Source organism: Diadema antillarum, unplaced genomic scaffold, assembly GCF_040938485.1.
Source record: "Diadema antillarum isolate AM-2024a unplaced genomic scaffold, OU_Dant_1.0 seq00000782_RagTag, whole genome shotgun sequence".
Lineage (NCBI taxonomy): Eukaryota > Metazoa > Echinodermata > Echinoidea > Diadematoida > Diadematidae > Diadema > Diadema antillarum.
The window spans coordinates 2235781-2252819 of record NW_027271670.1 but is presented as its reverse complement, the minus strand read 5'-3'; the positions used below and the strand labels follow the sequence as shown (position 1 = coordinate 2252819).

Here is a 17039-nt window from a genome sequence, read left to right as displayed (position 1 = left end):
ATCACCATAGTAACAGTCAGTGACCAGAGCATCTCAGCCAATCAAAACCAAGGATTTTGCTGAAATTGTCAGCCGCGCTGACAAACGTTGATGAAACACCCCCTGGAGAACCGTCTTGCATAATACTATAATTGCTTGCGATATCGAAAGAGTCTACCAAGAAACTTACCTGGCTGACGCGATTTGCCGGGACGATGAGTTGTTTTGGGGTATTTTGAGATCAAAAGTGTAGAATAATAAAAGTCGGTATACAGTAATAGGCCTGCTGCATACCGACTTTTAATCCAGAAGGATCCAGGCTAACTCGGTCTCAGGGACAACTCGGCCTAGGCATAACTGCGACCAGCCAGAACGCGAAGCGCTCCCAAAGTACAACGCTGTACTAAAACAATCCAGAGGGACAACTCGGTTACTGAGGATAGTAGGACCTACATAGCTACGATCCCTTCGCCTAGAGAAGTCTCACAGATTATAAGAAAAAAAAACCAAAGAAAAATCAACAATGAAATTATAAAAACAAAGACAATAAAACATGAATAAATGTGTCTGTTTCGTGACTTACAAAATCTGGTTTTATTGTCTTTTTGACTCGTTGCCTATCTATATGGCAAGGTGATTATAGGCACAAAAGTAAATAATTCAACTTCACCTCAAAGTTGTATGATGAGGATGCTATACTCATGTTAAGTGAAGGACATAAGAAAACTTATCATAACAGATTTTAAGACGCCCTCTGGAGTCATGAGAAAAGAATGATGTCAAAAATGTGGCATAGAATTACCGATATCACTAATTCTTAATTAATGGGGCTTATGCATGGAAAATAAAATTGTTATCATAATTGCGTTCATTATCATGCATCATGTCGGATGACTCGGGCAATGATTATTCCAGCATTTTCTCCAAACTTTAGTAGCTTAAAGGGATCGTACAGTTTTGGTTGAGACCTAATTTCAGGTTTCTAACATTTTTTTGGTGAAATAATGAGAAACCTCTTATGAAATATGTAATTTTATGAGGAATTCAACGTTTATTTTGGTGAAAATTGGTTTTGAAATGGCTGAGATATCCAAAAAAGAGCGATTCTAATAAAGTGTGGGACCCACACTTTATTACGATCGCTTTGTTTTACTTTGTTTTTGGATGTTTTTAGTCATTCCAAACCCGATTTTCGTCAAATAAACTTTGAATTCCTCTTAAAATGGTATGCTCTGTACTATATCATAAGTGTTTTCTTGGTATCTGGCAAAAAGTTAAAAGCCCAATTCTCATATCCACCAATACTGTACCATCCCTTTAAATCTGTATAAAATACAAAATAATCAGTGCTTATTTGATTCGATGAAAGCTAATTATGTCAATGAGATGCAATTAAAACAACTCGATGCAAAAAAAAAAAAGGTAATTAATTTGGAGCCACATTGCTCAATCTTCTTAAAGGCCGTGTCACACCATTAACGCGGGCTTGTGGCGAGGAGTTAGTTTCCAGCACGTAGATTTTCTGCGGGCGAACAAGATTGTTTGCAATTTTCATTCATGCCTTGTCATACCGTACCGTACGGGGGAACTTCTGCGGCTTGACTTGCGGGGAAACAAATTTACTCCAAGGAGCTCTCCGCAGTTGGTCCGCACCTGACAGTATCTATAGCGCGTAGTTGCCCGGAGGTGCTCACGCAAGTCCGATTTAACCGCAGCCAAGTTTTGAGCATGACCAAAACTTTTTCCGGGTGAGTCGCGGGAATGCCCGTAGAGGTCCACGCAGAACGCCAGTAGGAGACCCTTAGCGGCAGTACTTCCCAGGCAATTCCCACGCAGGTACTTCGCAGTCCCGTATGCAACCAAGATAATGAAATTCTGTGAGATTTCAGCCATTCCATTAGAGGAATTCCTTCACTAAGTTGTCAGCCCCCACGCGACTGGCAAGGTCACACAGTATACTCGCAAATAATATAACGCGTCCAGCAAGTAAGACACATGCGCTGACTCGCACTAATCCTTTTCCGCCCTCAGGAATGTCCGGTATGCTAGAAAATCCCTACACGTGACAAGCCCGAGTAGCTTGCCCGGAACTTCTGAGGTGTGACAGGGCCTAAACACGGTTGCGGGTAAAATAAATATGCGTGCGCACCTCCGGGCGACTACTTTTGAGATACATGCTAGGTACTGTCATGTGCGGATATCTACGGGGACCTCCGGGTAGTCAAATTATTGTTCTTTGCAAGTCGCACGCAAGGCTGGTGTTAATTGCTATTATATCCACGCAGGATTTACCACGTAAGCTGCAGTGCTTGACATCTGAACGAACGCCATCTAGCGCCCACATTTTTATAGCTCTTTCTTGTTTTGTTGTTGTCGGGGTTCCCCCCCCCCTCCCCGCCCCCCCCCCCCCCCTTGGCATGTCCGTCCGATTATCTGGTGATAAAACATATATGAAGAGTTTGTTTGCAAAAACCAATAAGTCCATTTATGACGATTTTGAAGTACGGTCTCTGTTATAAAGTACAAAATAATACCTTTTAAATGATATATTGGTCACTACATAATAAAGGTACATTTTTGAAGTTATGGTCGAAAGAAGCAAAAATTTTCTTATTATTCTCTTTATTCTTCTTGACCTTTAATCGCAAATATCTCCATTTGGCAAATATGGACTTATCTGTTTTTGCGAACAAACCCTTCATAAATATATATATATTTTTTGGGGGTGGGGGTATATTCTGGATCAAAAATTTAAACAAAGAACGGGTAAGGAAAATTAGGGGTGAAGTTGCGTGGTGGATTCGATGTTGTGGAAGGATCTTGAACTGTATAGACATTTTGGTTTTAACTTTTAAAGCACTAATATCTATATCTGTCATAACTTGGGGACTTCCAAAATAAGAAGAAAATGTGATTCAGCATGCACAGTGCTATAATGCACCTGTCAGTGAATGAATTAGCTATCGTTAGAAGCCCCCCCCCCCCCCCCATCTCCATCCCATCCCACTACGGGCTGAAATATACATATTATGCAATGACACAATAATTACTTTCAAACATTTTTTCACAAAATGACCTTTTAAAGTAGTGCATGATGTCACAATTGCCTTGACAGTATTTCTCAAATAGTGTACTATTTGGAAATTAAAATGTTGTTGTATAAAACGAGACATCATTTTTCAAAATACTTACAACAGTGTAACATGAAGTTTCAAAAAGGCTAACAAACATTCTTAAATAGTTAAAAAAATACTTGTAGGCCTACTATAATCAAGTGAAGCTCTTTCAAACAACCATCAGAAGATAAACTTTTGTTCAGAAATAATACATAATGATGACACGTAGGCCTATATTAGTATTACACTATGTACCGAGCACCTCGCCACGTTGACAAGACGGTATAGGTTTTCGGTTCATGCATCATTGTTTTGTGTTTCTGGAACATGAAACATTCTTTTCCAAGTCTCGAAATCGACAGACCGAACGCAGGTGTCTCGATCCATTGGTTGTCTTCACGCAGCCATTTCTGTTCAGGCAGAAATCGTCTGCTACGCGTCTGAACGGCGACCTGCTTCGTCCACGGAGCTACACCACAATCACTCCGCATGGTCTCTTGCTAGATCAGTAAACGAGGTGTAAAGGAGGAAGATCTCTAGCATGGATGGCACACTGGAGTATTCTTACACATTCGCTACACCTGGTGCACCTAGTGTACCTCCCATCTTGACACCAGCACACTTCATTATCTACACTGGCGGAGCAGATTTACGTGCAGTCTTCGATCACGCGTACGCGTGCGTTACAAATTTAGTACTCGTGCATATACCTTAGTGCAGCAGTAGCGGCGCGCGCAGCAGCAGCAGCACATCCCACACGTCTCACGCCAGCTGATTTCCTGGTACGTTACTGTCCATGTAATGAGATGTGAAGCCCTTGGAACTATGCGACAACGACAGAATTCCAGCGCTGAAATGCATGCTTTTTCGGGTTTATAGTTGCCTTTGGTAGCCCGTGTGCTTTGTACTCCCAGCACCTCATGTGTTGCACTGACGGCCATGTAAATAACACTGCTGAGGATGGCCGATGGATGACCATCATTTATCGGGCCTCTTGAAGGCAAGGCGTTGGTGATGCGTGCGTATCGGGATTTGGATTCACCCAGCTCGCTATCTACCATTGTATGCGCTGCTGAGCTGAGTGAGTAGACGTAGACCTACCACGGTCTGCCTACTCTTGAGAGCGAGGTGATCTCGAGCTGATGAGATACTTGGCCTGGCAAAATTGGAAGTTGAACGGGTCTCTGCACCTCGTTCCGGTGATCAGTCTATTCGCAGCTGTTTGGTAATTTAATTATTTAAGTTTTTAACCTAAAATTGAGGACCTAGGCCTAACAGTAGTTACTAAAAAAAAATAGCTGCTCTTCGCCGTCTGTTCAGTGTTTCTAACCGTTACAATCCTAGTAGTAGTGAATACGTAAACCGTTAGATTTCAAGTACCAGTTGAGTTTGCGTTCTGATATTTATAGCTAACACTGCGTCTCTAACGTCTGATGTTGCTGATTACTGTTTGGAATGTTTTAAGTTAGTGTCTGTAGTGTAGATTCATGAATGTAAAATTAGCCAATCAGGAACGATGAAATGAAGGCTTAGTATCTATCTAGACAAAATAGCCATATGTGTGGAAGTGTGTTTCCTTGATTTTTTTTTTTTTTTTGTCTTTTGTCTTTTGCTAAATAGTAAATGCACAAGAGTGCAAGGAATTGCAGCAAAAAGTGCATGGCATCTAGCATCTTATCCTGTGCACTACAGATTACAGATTGCTTTATTGATACATGTCTTGATGTGCAGCTAGCTGTGTGCTCGGGTGGCACACCCCCCCCCCCCCCCCCAAATCACTTTGATTTTGAATCACACAATGTGTGCAGTCAGTTGGAGAGCAACCCCATTGTAGAAATGCTGAAATAGACCTACTGAGTTTTATCAGCTGTGTGCCTGTGATGATATCAGTACATTAAAGACCCATTTAGACATTTTTATATGACAAACTGCACAGGTTTGAGTTCATGACATCATTTGAAATGCAGCACTCTCCTGGGGTATTCAAAATGTCCTACGCTACAGCATGTACACTCATTGACCAAAAGATCGGTCTGTATCTGTCCGTCGGGGAATGTTCCGCGGAGACTGCGTCTGGCTTCACGGATACCCTCTGTATACAGACCGAAGTCAATGATTGCGGCTCCTGTGTGGAGCAGTCGCGCACAGATCAAATGTTACGATATTTAAACCAAATTTCAGACAGCTTTTTTACATTCAAACAAGTTTGACATGACATGACACATTATGCAGCAATATTTGGGATAAATTTCTCACATTGTGCAATCGAAATACTCACATAAACTCGGTTATAACGCAGAAATTTTATCGATATCGCAACATCGCCGTTCGCAAGCAGTAAGTCACCATTTTGAATCTGTAAGCTAATCACATGCGAGGTACGTGTTTTAGTAAAACAAAACGCGTAGAAACTACCTCGCATGTGATTGGCTAATAAATTCATAGTGTATGTTTCTGCAGTTTGAACGTGACGACGCGACAGGCTGTGTTTTACGTTGAAAATTCTACTGAAATGTTGGATTATTCATTAATCTGGTGAGTGTGATGTATTCTTAAAAAGCTAATTTCACTATACAAGCTTAAATTTGCCGACCTAGGGCCGTGAATTAGACGCAATCGAGAAGGGTGAGGTACACTGTACCTCACCCAATTTTCCATAGAGACAGTGGTTAAGAACATCCACACAGCAATGGGTACTGATACCTTCCGTCTGTCTACGGAGGACAGCGTTAATGGCAAAATATAAAAGAGTCCTCCGGACAGACGGATCTTTCTGTCTGGTACACTCAGAGCTCTGCACCTTGTGCATGTTGGACTATTTTAAATTAATTTACCCTTGTGACTGTGAGTACACTTCTTCCATATCCACAATTATGCACTCTCTCCTGTGCATTGTTTTACTGACTGTTAGTTAAAGAGAAGACACTAATTTATTGTACTAACCTGCTATTATGCTAGTGAAGTACATATGTAAGGACTGGAAATACATATAGTCAGAGGTAAAGGTCTCTGAGACCATTCTAGCTTGATTTCATATTTGCTTTTCACTCTTTATATACCACATTTGCATGCCTGACTCAGTCAGTGGCACGCCAGGTTCGCATAAATTCTGCTCAAAACGCACCAACCCGCCCAAACCGATGGACGATCTTGTCTTACCAAAGATGCCCACAATCGCCAAATGCCACAGTATAATGAAAGCATTTCTTGTGATTCCATTCTTGCCATATGTAGCTGAACCTATTGAGGACGAGTCCCGAGTATACTTGGTCAAGTGTCTATGGGAAATGCATGTTGTAGCAAAATCAAACCGGTGGTGATTGACTATAACAGTGTCAAGCGCCGTTCCCTACTGGATTTGCGAGTAAATTCTATGTTTCTGTCACTGATTTGTGTGCAAAAGTCATGCCTCAGATAGTCATGTAGCTATTTTGGTCATTCGAATGAAAAAAAAAAAACAATCATAGATTTGCCATACAATAATATACATATATTTACATCAAAGCAGAGCTTGGCATTTTCTGTACAACTCTGTTTATTTGTGACCTGCTACAACAAAAGGATCCTAAAGTCGCTGACGGCCAAGCCGAGAAAAATCGAGTTTGAAGTCCATAATCAAAATTGGTCAAAACAATCAGATTTCTGATTTTTGCATGATTTTGTAGTCTAATGTTTTGTCTGTCATCTGCCGAAATTTTGAAGCTAAATGATCAAAGGAAAGGCAAGAAATAAGCGTTTTTCTGTGCCATTATTTTCTGACTTTCAATGTAAGAGAAAGGTGTCCGAAGATTTGGATTTAGCACCGTAGCTAGACTCCGCCCCTAGCAACAAGGGAGTGATCTTATTGGTCAGTGCTTGGCATCCTGATTACCGATTGCTCGTGCGTAGACTGCTGGCGCTAAGCTTGACTGAACATGGCGGAGGTCGCTAGGAGCGTGCCTTCTATTGTCCAGCAGGGAAAACTGTCTCGCCTCCCCATGACCATGAAAGCGTCGGAAGGACAACTTTGAAGGCATTTTGCTCAAAACTCTGATTTCCTCACCACTTGACATGCGCTGATAATATCATTGATATCTCTGCACCCGAGTACTTTCATGAATTGTGCAATATATGAAATTAAAGTCGAAGAATATGGGAATAATATCATGCCATTTTCAGAAAATTGTCCTCCACCGACTTTCAGATCCTTTTGTTGTAGCAGGTCACATTTACATGTCCAGGGTAACAAAAATCTGTAAAAGTTACTTTGATTTGATAAACAGAATCAGATGTATTGTACCGGTAAATTCCAAAGTATGACAGACTGCGTTGCTGTCTCAGAATAATGTGCCACACAGGGGGTTTGCACAATGGCACATAAAGAGTTGAGCAGTTCCACTGGTCACACCTCCCTTTCCAAATCTTCATATACACTGTAGAATTCCACGTTTCGTAGACATTTAGACAGGTCTATGAGTTTTTGTTTCTATAGCTCTTAAAAGTTACGTGACAGGTTTAGCGCTCTAGTTGAACATGACTTTGATATTCCTTTCCCCTTTACTGTAGGATCTGTACTGGTATATTCGTCAGTCCATTCATCATTGAGGAATGTGATCCCAATTAAATAAAGGCTTCTTTCATTTGGACCTCCTGGCATATTGCCCCTTTCTGTTGCTGCCACACATTTAGCAGAATAAATCTAGTAGTAATAATAGTACACTTGTATACATGTCACTAGACAGCACTTGTGTAGAATTGGCATTATACGGTACTAGACAGAGCTTTAACCCTGAAGACAGGATCTTGAACTGACCCTGATATCGTATTAATTATTCATGCATGTAAGGAAAGATGAAAACTATGCATGGACTACAGAGAGTCATATAAAGACAGTGGGAAAAAACTTTATTTTGCATTGCTTTATGGCAAAGTAGATACACTGTATTGGAAAAGATATCCCCAAAAAACCATAATAGAGCTCTTTACATCACACCCACGTCAGGTTTGGGGTTAGTATACCAAATTACACTTTTCTTTTTTGTTTTTGTTTTTTTTACTCGTTCAAGTTTTTAGAAGAAGTTGCTCTCATATACATTACAGTGTACTCCTGTTAAACAAAAACAGTTACAGCTTTTAACAGAATTCTGCTTACAATGAAGTAAAAGTCAGTCCCCAACATTATCAGCTCTTTGTATTTTATTACCTCCGCCAAGTGGGGAGGTTATGTTTTCGTTTCTGTTGGTTTGTTGGTTGGTTGTTCGTTGGTTCGTTCGTTCGTTCGTTCGTTCGTTCGTTCGTTCGTTCGTTCGTTCGTTCGTTTGTTCGTTCGTTTGTCCGTGCGCAAAATAACTCAAAAAGTGTTTAACGGATTGGAATGAAACTTGCAGGAAAGGTTGAGAATTACACAAGTACCAAACGATTAACTTTTGGTAGTGATCCGAGAATTTTGGGGGAATTTATGAGGGATTTTTGATATTCTAGCAGGTAGGGTCAATGAACTTGCGAGTTCAGGCTGCGCGCATTTGAGGTTTGCATGCGCGCTCTAGAGTGTGTGCTCTAGTTTCTGTTAGGGCGAAGCGCGCCGTGCAGCTGTGGGTTTATGACGTAACAAAGGCTTCTATATTGGGATTCGGGCGACTCTGCACACAATGCAGTACGTATGGGTGGAAATATTAGAAGAACAAGATCAGTGATGGAAATGAGCTGCATGCTTGGCGGAGGTCTGCGCTCTCAGAGTGCTTTTCTAGTTGTTTATTTGTTTGGTTTTGAATAACAAAATCTTGATATAACTGAAGAAAACTGCCAGTCCGGGGGTACGAACTGTACCAACTTTATCCCCAAATAGATTATGTTTATCATTGTTAATGCATGAAACGTGATCCCAATTTCCTAATCAGTGACAAATTGAAAGTACCGATGTTACTATTGGAAAGTTTTCAGGGTTTTACAAATTTGAAAAACCTGCCAACCCAGGGAGTATGCAGTACAGTATGTTGTGTCTTGTGGGTTAATGTTGCCCTGAAGTGAACAGCATGAAAAACGTAACAAGGTGTGAAAACTATACAATCAGACATTGAATTAGGAATTACATGTAGGATGTAGACACTGCAAGGCAATGAACTAAAATGAATAAACTCACAAATTAGCATCACACAGATATGCCCGCATGCTGTGTGTTGACACCTTCTCATTCCAGCAATGCTGCATGCCAGTTTGGTCAGGTTACTCCAGGATAGCTGTCACCTGTTCACTTCCATCACACTGCAGGAGTATTTCATGCATCCAGAATCATAGAAAAGTTTGTCTGCAGTTCTAAAAGGAACTGAGTTTCAACTCTGAATAATTGATAGATGTCTGGCAAAGATTTCACAGTTTATACTAACAGAACCCGGAGTTGTCTTCTTTCTATAATGTGACACTCATTAAAAAGCAAATGATTTACATATGATGATGATGATGATGATCCACAGCATTTTTATGGCGCCATATATACATAATTGAACAGGTCAAGAAAATTCTGCAGTCTCGTTGGTCAAGACCTGTGCATCACTTTTTATTGGTAGCATGTTCAGTGTCGAATAATCATTGCATTCGTACCAGTTAATAGACACTGTAAAGCATGTTATTGTGCACTTGTAGTCACAAGAGTTCACTCACTTGAGAAGAGATGGTTAACCATGAATCCAGGAATTGTCAGAAATATGATTAAAACAAATTATTTCTGGCAGTAATCTGTCCACCATTCTATAAAACAGATGATGTACGTGTACATGCAATACATTATGTCATTTCATTGGTCAGTACATTGTAGGAATCATGCGTATTACGGTATATGTGGTAACTACACGGTACTGTATGGAATCTAATGTTAACTCACTTGGCTGTGCCTTGTGGGTTACTAGTAAACAATTCCGTAGTTACCTTGTGCACACAATTCCTACTGACGTACTTCGACAGATGCATCATTTGTGTGGTGTCAATGTCTAGAAGTGTAATTTGCCCTAGTTGCATCACAGCTGACTGAAATAGAGTGCAATGCAGCTTTTATGTTCCCCGTTTGCGTCAATCTAATGTTTGACTTTTGACACAAATTTCAACAACTTTTTGCTCCACCAATCCAAGCTGTCCACATCATGACAAGTTGAGTCACTCCTACCCAGCTGACCACATAGTGGCAGCTCAGTTTGTACTTGTAGTGAGTTGTGCATTTTGATTATTTGCTGGTGTTCTAATTATCCAAATTTTCTTTTTTGTCATCTACTTTACTATGGTACATGTATATGTACAGACATATTCACATAAAGTTGCAATGAAGATTCTTTTGTTCTGCTCATTGATTAACAGAAAGTGTGATTTCATCTGGTTATAAACTGCAACAAAGTAGTTAACTTTTATCAAATACATAATGTTTGTGAAATGAATAGTAGACAGAATCAATTCTAAACAATGTTTGGTTGGTTTCATGTTGCACTTTGCAGCTGTAGGAATTTGTAATAAACCATCAGATTGTGTATGAGCGCCGGGGGGCCTGAGCACAATATGAGTGGAGAAGTTGCGCGGTATAAATGTCCATGTTATTGTTGTTGTTATTCTTCTTCTTCTTCTTCTTCTTCTTCTTCTTATTCTTATTATTATTATTATCATTATTATTATTATTATCATTATTGTCCCCGCCGAACGAGTTCGAGCAGGGGACTATGAAACGGGCTCCGTACGTGTGTGTGTCCGTGTGTCCGTCCGTCCGTCCGTGTGTCCGTCCGTCCGTCCGTCCGTCCGTCCGTCCGTGTGTCCGTGTGTGCGTCCGTGTGTGATCAAAATCTTCAATTTGCTACTTCTCTGTCATTTATGAGCCAATTTTGATTCTGTTTGCTTTATATGATAGCACTACATGGGAGCTTTGAAACTTCTACACAGAATTTCAGTCGTGACCTTTGACCTTGACCTTTGACCTATATTGTACATTTTGCTACAAAATGCTACTCCTTCGCCATTTCTAACCCGATTTCGATTCCGTTTGCTTTATGTGATGGCACTAGGTGAGGGCTTCAAAACTTCTACACAGAATTTTGACCTTTGACTTCTTTGACCTTTGACCTTGATTTTTTGACCTATATTGTACATTTTGCTACAAAATGCTACTCCTTCGCCATTTCTAACCCGATTTCGATTCCGTTTGCTTTATGTGATGGCACTATGTGAGGGCTTCAAAACTTCTACACAGAATTTTGACCTTTGACTTCTTTGACCTTTGACCTTGATTTTTGACCCATATTGTACATTTTGCTACGAAATGCTACTCCTTCGCCATTTTTAACCCGATTTCGATTCCGTTTGCTTTATATGATGGCACTAGTTGAGGGCTTCAAAACTTCTACACAGAATTTTGACCTTTGACCTCTTTGACCTTTGACCTTGATTTTCGACCTATATTGTGCATTTTGCTACAGAATGCTACTCCTTCGCCATTTCTAACCCGATTTCGATTCCGTTTGCTTTATGTGATAGCACTAGGTGAGGGCTTCAAAACTTCTGCACAGAATTTTGACCTTTGTCTTCTTTGACCTTTGACCTTGATTTTTGACCTATATTGTACATTGGCTACAAAATGCTACTCCTTCGCCATTTCTAACCCAATTTCGATTCCATTTGCTTTATGTGATGGCACTAGGTGAGGGCTTCAAAACTTCTACACAGAATTTTGACCTTTGACTTCTTTGACCTTTGACCTTGATTTTTTACCTATATTGCACATTTTGTTACAAAATGCTACTTCCGGCGGGGACATATGTTACGCACCGCGTATTATTACTTTTATTGTTATTATTATTATTATTATTATTTTTATTATTATTATTATTAATTATTATTATTATTATTATTATTATCATTATTATTATTATTATTGTTATTGTTATTATTATTATTTTTTTTTTTTTTTTCTAGATCTATATTCAGTTGTATAGACTGACTTGGGATTAAAACACCTTACTCAGTTGTTTTGAAGATGACGTCCATGGCCATCTTCTATGCATCATCTCCCAATCCAGCAAGTAGCTGTTGATCTGAGTGTGTGTTTGATCTGATCATACTGTAGCTGGCTTTTGGGATCTCTGTTGTGTTCTGAGTGCCACTGCCTACTCCTGTCTGACAGTTATACCCAGTCTTGACTTGTATGTTCGCATAAGAAGAAGCACTGTAGTCTTTTAAATGCACAAAACAGTTAGTGATGAACTTTGATGTCAGTCATCAAGTGGACTGTTCAAGAACTCTGCATTCTGTATTTATCAAACTGTAATCCAAGATTTGTTTTCTTTTTTTTTTCTGAACAGATGACAGTACATGTGTACATGCAGGGGCGGATCCAGGGAGGACCGCAACTGGCGCATGCCCCCCCCCCCCCTTTATTTTTTGTTGAAACAAAAGAAGTAAAAAGAAACAAATGGGGGGAGGGGCGCGTGTGCCCCCCCCCCCCCTTTAATTTTGTAAACGCGCCCCCTCTTTACGGATTTCCTGGATCCGCCCCTGTACATGTACTGTATACATGTACAAGTGTACATTTAGTATAGTGTACAGTGTGTAGTTCTTGCAATTATACTCAATTTGATTTTTGCATTATGCAATTATCATGCTATTTCAAGTTGAAGTATAATCTGTAGTTCAACTCACCATGATATTTTGAGAACTGAGATGCAGATTTTGTGATTTGAACAAGTCATCGTATGAATTAAAAGGACAGAGATGGGCTATTATAAGATGCTTTTTACAATGTGCCTTTTTCTTAACATTGCACAGAACCAAAACAGCAAGTGCATAGATACATGTATTGTTGGTTTAGTAATATCTGTAGCCATTTTATCATGTTACAAACTTTCAAAATTATACATAGGGAGGCATACATACATGTAGTCATACGAGAAATAATAAGAATTTCACAGTAAATATCTCATAAAATGTTTGCATTTTCTTTGTTTCGATGAATTTGTTGGAACATTATGTAAAATTAAGGTTGAATATTTAAAAAAATGAAAATACCAACATACGACAACAGTGCACCATGTTGGCTAGTCTCATGTAAAGGACCATTGCAGTATGCTTTCATGTAGAAATGTAGGTCTCCTTGTGGAACCATTTTTTTCCCCCCAGTGAAATTGACCTTCTAGTGTAGTTGATCCCATATCCAAACACTAATATTCAAATCATGGGGTGGGTTGGGGGGGGGGGGGGTTGCAAAACCCCGAAGAGTTAAAAGTGTAGTTGGCTGACAGCCGGCAGGCTACCATTGCATTGTGTTTTTTATCAAAAGGTTTTTTTGCTGTGTTTTGCAGGTCTACTCTCCCCAATGGCTGTCAAGAGGGTTTCAAACGGGACCGCTGTCATAGTGCTCTCTGGTGAGTCATGAAACAGTGTGGAGTGTACCAGAGATTGAGCTGGGTGTTTGCGGGACACACCTCACCCTAAAGAAGTAAGTTTTCCACACATCATTCAGTGTTGGTGAGAGGTGATAAGCCGGGCACCGTGGCAGTGCAGCCCACCTACCTCAGCGGCTAGATCTTCAAACCACAGGGCTATACTAGTCTCCAAAGTGTTTCTCATTCAGTAAACAACATTTTATTCATGAATGATGAAGTACAACAGTTGTTCGTACTACAGGATCAACCCACAAGTGCATCTGCAGGGACAATCTGCTCCTCACGTGAAAAGCAATGGATTACAACCAAACCCTTGTGAATGTCTAGCTGTTCATGGATTATCACTGCGTGTATTATGGCCATGTCAGCAAACGACTTATTTGGACCTTCTTCATTGAATGTTGTGTGTGATCTTTGTGCATTCAAGATGCAATCTTTTGCCGATTTGTTTCTTCTCACGAGGGACATTCGACCAGTGAACACGGATGGTGTTTCCATGATCGGGGAGTCGTATTCTAAGTGCAGGGACACGTTGATAGCCAGGACAAAGGGCCTGGCCATAGCAGCGAGGGAAGTGAGGGCACAGCTTGTGAAGGGACGTTTAAAAGATGCTGCCACTGCACTCAGGCAGCTCACAGACCTCGTCGTTCATATCACAGAGTGCTCCAGCCATGCTGCATATCTTGCTGCAATAAATGAGCCAGCGTCCAAGCAAGCAGTGCCGGGAATCATAGATAGATACAAAATCTCCTGTGCAAAACTGAACATTGAGCACTCGTGCATGAAGCTCCAACACACGCCCCTTGTTGAACTCTCCCCCTCGGATATAGTTGATCTGTCAGCAGATATTGCCAAAGAGCTTGTGCTCTTAACCAACGCAAGCAAACTTGCCAGCGACGCCAGCGATGATATCTTCCATAAAGAACAGTTCAAATTGTCCATGAAGAGTGTGACAGCTTGCACAAGCTCACTGCTAGCGAGCATCAAACGCTATAAAGTGACATTGGACGAGCGGAGTAGGACTCGCTGCCTTACTTTTTCTAAACCTCTTGTGCAATCTTGTCAGGCATTTGTTGACTACGCGAGTGAACCGGAGCATACGGGTGTCCAGGCGGAGATCTCTGAAAGTGGACGGCAGGTGCAGACGGCAATATTAGGTGGCGGCATGAGTGTTGCAAGCTCTTGTATACAGCTATGTCACTGCACGCGGACAGCAGCTTTCGACTTTCAGAATCCCGATTTGATACAAAGATTGACAGTTTGTTGTACAGCAGTGATGGATGGGGCCACGCTGCTGGCTCAGGCTCTGCGGGATAAATCGTCGCCTCGAACTATTCCCCCATCTGCATCTTGCCCTCACCTCAATCATGCAGAATAACGGAAATGAAGCATAAAGTAATGGTGTAGGAGACACTTCAACTTGAAGTCCTAGCCTATGGCATAACTTACATTCATGTACTCATACTTGCCAGCTCTGTTAATGTGCTATATTTATGTGACACCCATCCCTGGTGGCAGTTACCATTCGCACTATGCAACATGTAAAACACGGTGCCATCTCAACGTACCAGGCCGATGATAAGTAATCCACAAGCAGTGAAAAATAGTATTTCCATTTAACTAATGTTTATTCATTTCAGTCTTCATACATATCATATCAAAATGGACTTACGGAAATACACCAAAAAATAGAGAAAGATGAAGTAATGGTTGCCAAATTCCATCCCTCCACTCTCTTGCTTGTAAGATTACTATGTTCAGTTATGCATAGAGTAGTTTCTTTTGATGTGGTAACCTGTAGAATGTAAATATAATGACAGTAGAAAACAAAAATCAAAGGCCATGGTACACAGTGTATTGGAAATATTACTGTATACGCCAAATATTTCGCAAAGTTTTTATTTTAGCGAATTTCGCGAGTCAGCTGCTATTCGCGAAATTAAAAACACATGAAAATATTGACTCTAATGCCGATATGAATGTGATGTACGCGTACATACATTTCTCCATTCAGTACAGGACTCCACGATTGCGAATTCAACCACTCACGAAATTGTCAGGAAGTCCCGATTCGCGAAAATTTAGACTTGCTATTTAAAATATATGGCATATACAGTAGTTGTGGTATGTACCAATGCATGGCATGTTGTGCTGTGATTGCATTGTTTTGAAGTGCTTTCCACACCTTGTTGATGACACTGCCACTTATCAGAACAAGACATTTTGTGGTAATTGACATTGCCTAGAGTTTTCAACGCATTTGACAGAGTATGTCCAAGACACAATGGAACTCTTGTGACTCATTGTATGTGAAGTAGAGAGGTTGTGAGTGACATATTTTTCAATGTTGAGTTTTTGTTTTCACTTGTAAAGAAATCAATTGCTGTGAAGTAATATTTTTCCTATTGATCAGTATGTGGTGCTGTAATGGCCAGTTTGTGATGAAAAGTTGTGCTAGTGCAGAAGTATGGGCTTTGAAAACTATAAAACAAACGCCAACATTTTTTTTTTTTTTTTTTGGGGGGGGGGGCATTTTTTATTTACACTGTATGTTTAGTCAAATCTTGATTTTTACAGTGGGCAATTTCTGGCTTCTTCTGCAAGATATAAGTAACTATTCTGGATTGTTATCTGGGAATATCCCACTGGGGTGTTGAATGACATTTAACTTACCATATCTGCTATATAGAACAAACTGGTCGGATTCTAGGTAGATTAAAGCCTAAATTTCTTGTCATTGTTTTTGTTTTGTATGCTTCTTGTTACAAATTTGAATGTCTGCCTAACACATTTTCCCAGCAGGTTATTGATTCGAATACAAAGTATCTGGAACTATCAGTAACCAAGTGTTAACCTGTTAATCAGTACTAATGTACAGTCCTTGATACAAGTTCGCCTTTCATAATATATGTGCAGTAAAGGATTGCCGAATGCATGCTCGTTCCCACACTGACGTAACTTTCCAAGCCATACAGGGTCGTGGTATGCTTTGCGACACTGGTATGCAGCACAGGCACTCAAGCACAGACTTTCAATGATTAAGTATGTCATGTGCCTAATCAATTTTATGTCTCGACTTCTCAGATCCTGCACTTGCAATGCAGTGGTTACAGGGATTGTTTCCATAGTAGGCAAAGTTGAAAGTTTGATGCCCTGGCAGAATAAATTTTTAGACCAATCCTACCCCTTTCCAATCCCCTTCCCTAACCACCCCAAAAGAGAGAAAACATAATAATTGTGATATCCAAAAAAAAGACATGTTTCATGTGATGAGTTTTAGAAGCAAGGTTTTAATACTAGTGAAGCAATTACACAGCTTTGTGCATTTGAGGAGCCCTGTTTGTTACATCACTCAATGATTGTGTGCTTGGTACAAAATTCACTAGAGTCTAACAGTCATACCTCTCCTACATTATGTACATTCAGTTGTCTTTTTGTATCTCTTTGGTCTAAAATTTTCCAGAAGCCATTTTTACAATCATATTTAGCAATTTTATATTAGGAGGAGTTTTGTTTTTTTGTTTTTTGTTTTTGTTTTTGTTTTTTGTTTTTTTTG

General features: G+C 40.2%; 1 protein-coding gene across 2 annotated transcripts; it reads left to right on the top strand.

Annotated features, from left to right (window-relative positions):
• Positions 1-3889: 3889 nt before the first annotated feature.
• Positions 3890-16990, top strand: LOC139739089 (talin rod domain-containing protein 1-like). 2 transcript variants are annotated; one of them, XM_071649708.1, is made up of 2 exons: positions 3890-4176; positions 13400-16990. In XM_071649708.1, exon 2 carries the CDS (start codon positions 13803-13805, stop codon positions 14859-14861), a length of 1059 nt encoding a protein of 352 aa, XP_071505809.1. In that variant the 5' UTR covers positions 3890-4176; positions 13400-13802; the 3' UTR covers positions 14862-16990. The 2 variants fall into 2 exon arrangements, with proteins under 2 accessions (XP_071505809.1, XP_071505807.1); XM_071649706.1 differs by lacking the exon at positions 3890-4176 and adding an exon at positions 4229-4320.
• Positions 16991-17039: the final 49 nt, after the last annotated feature.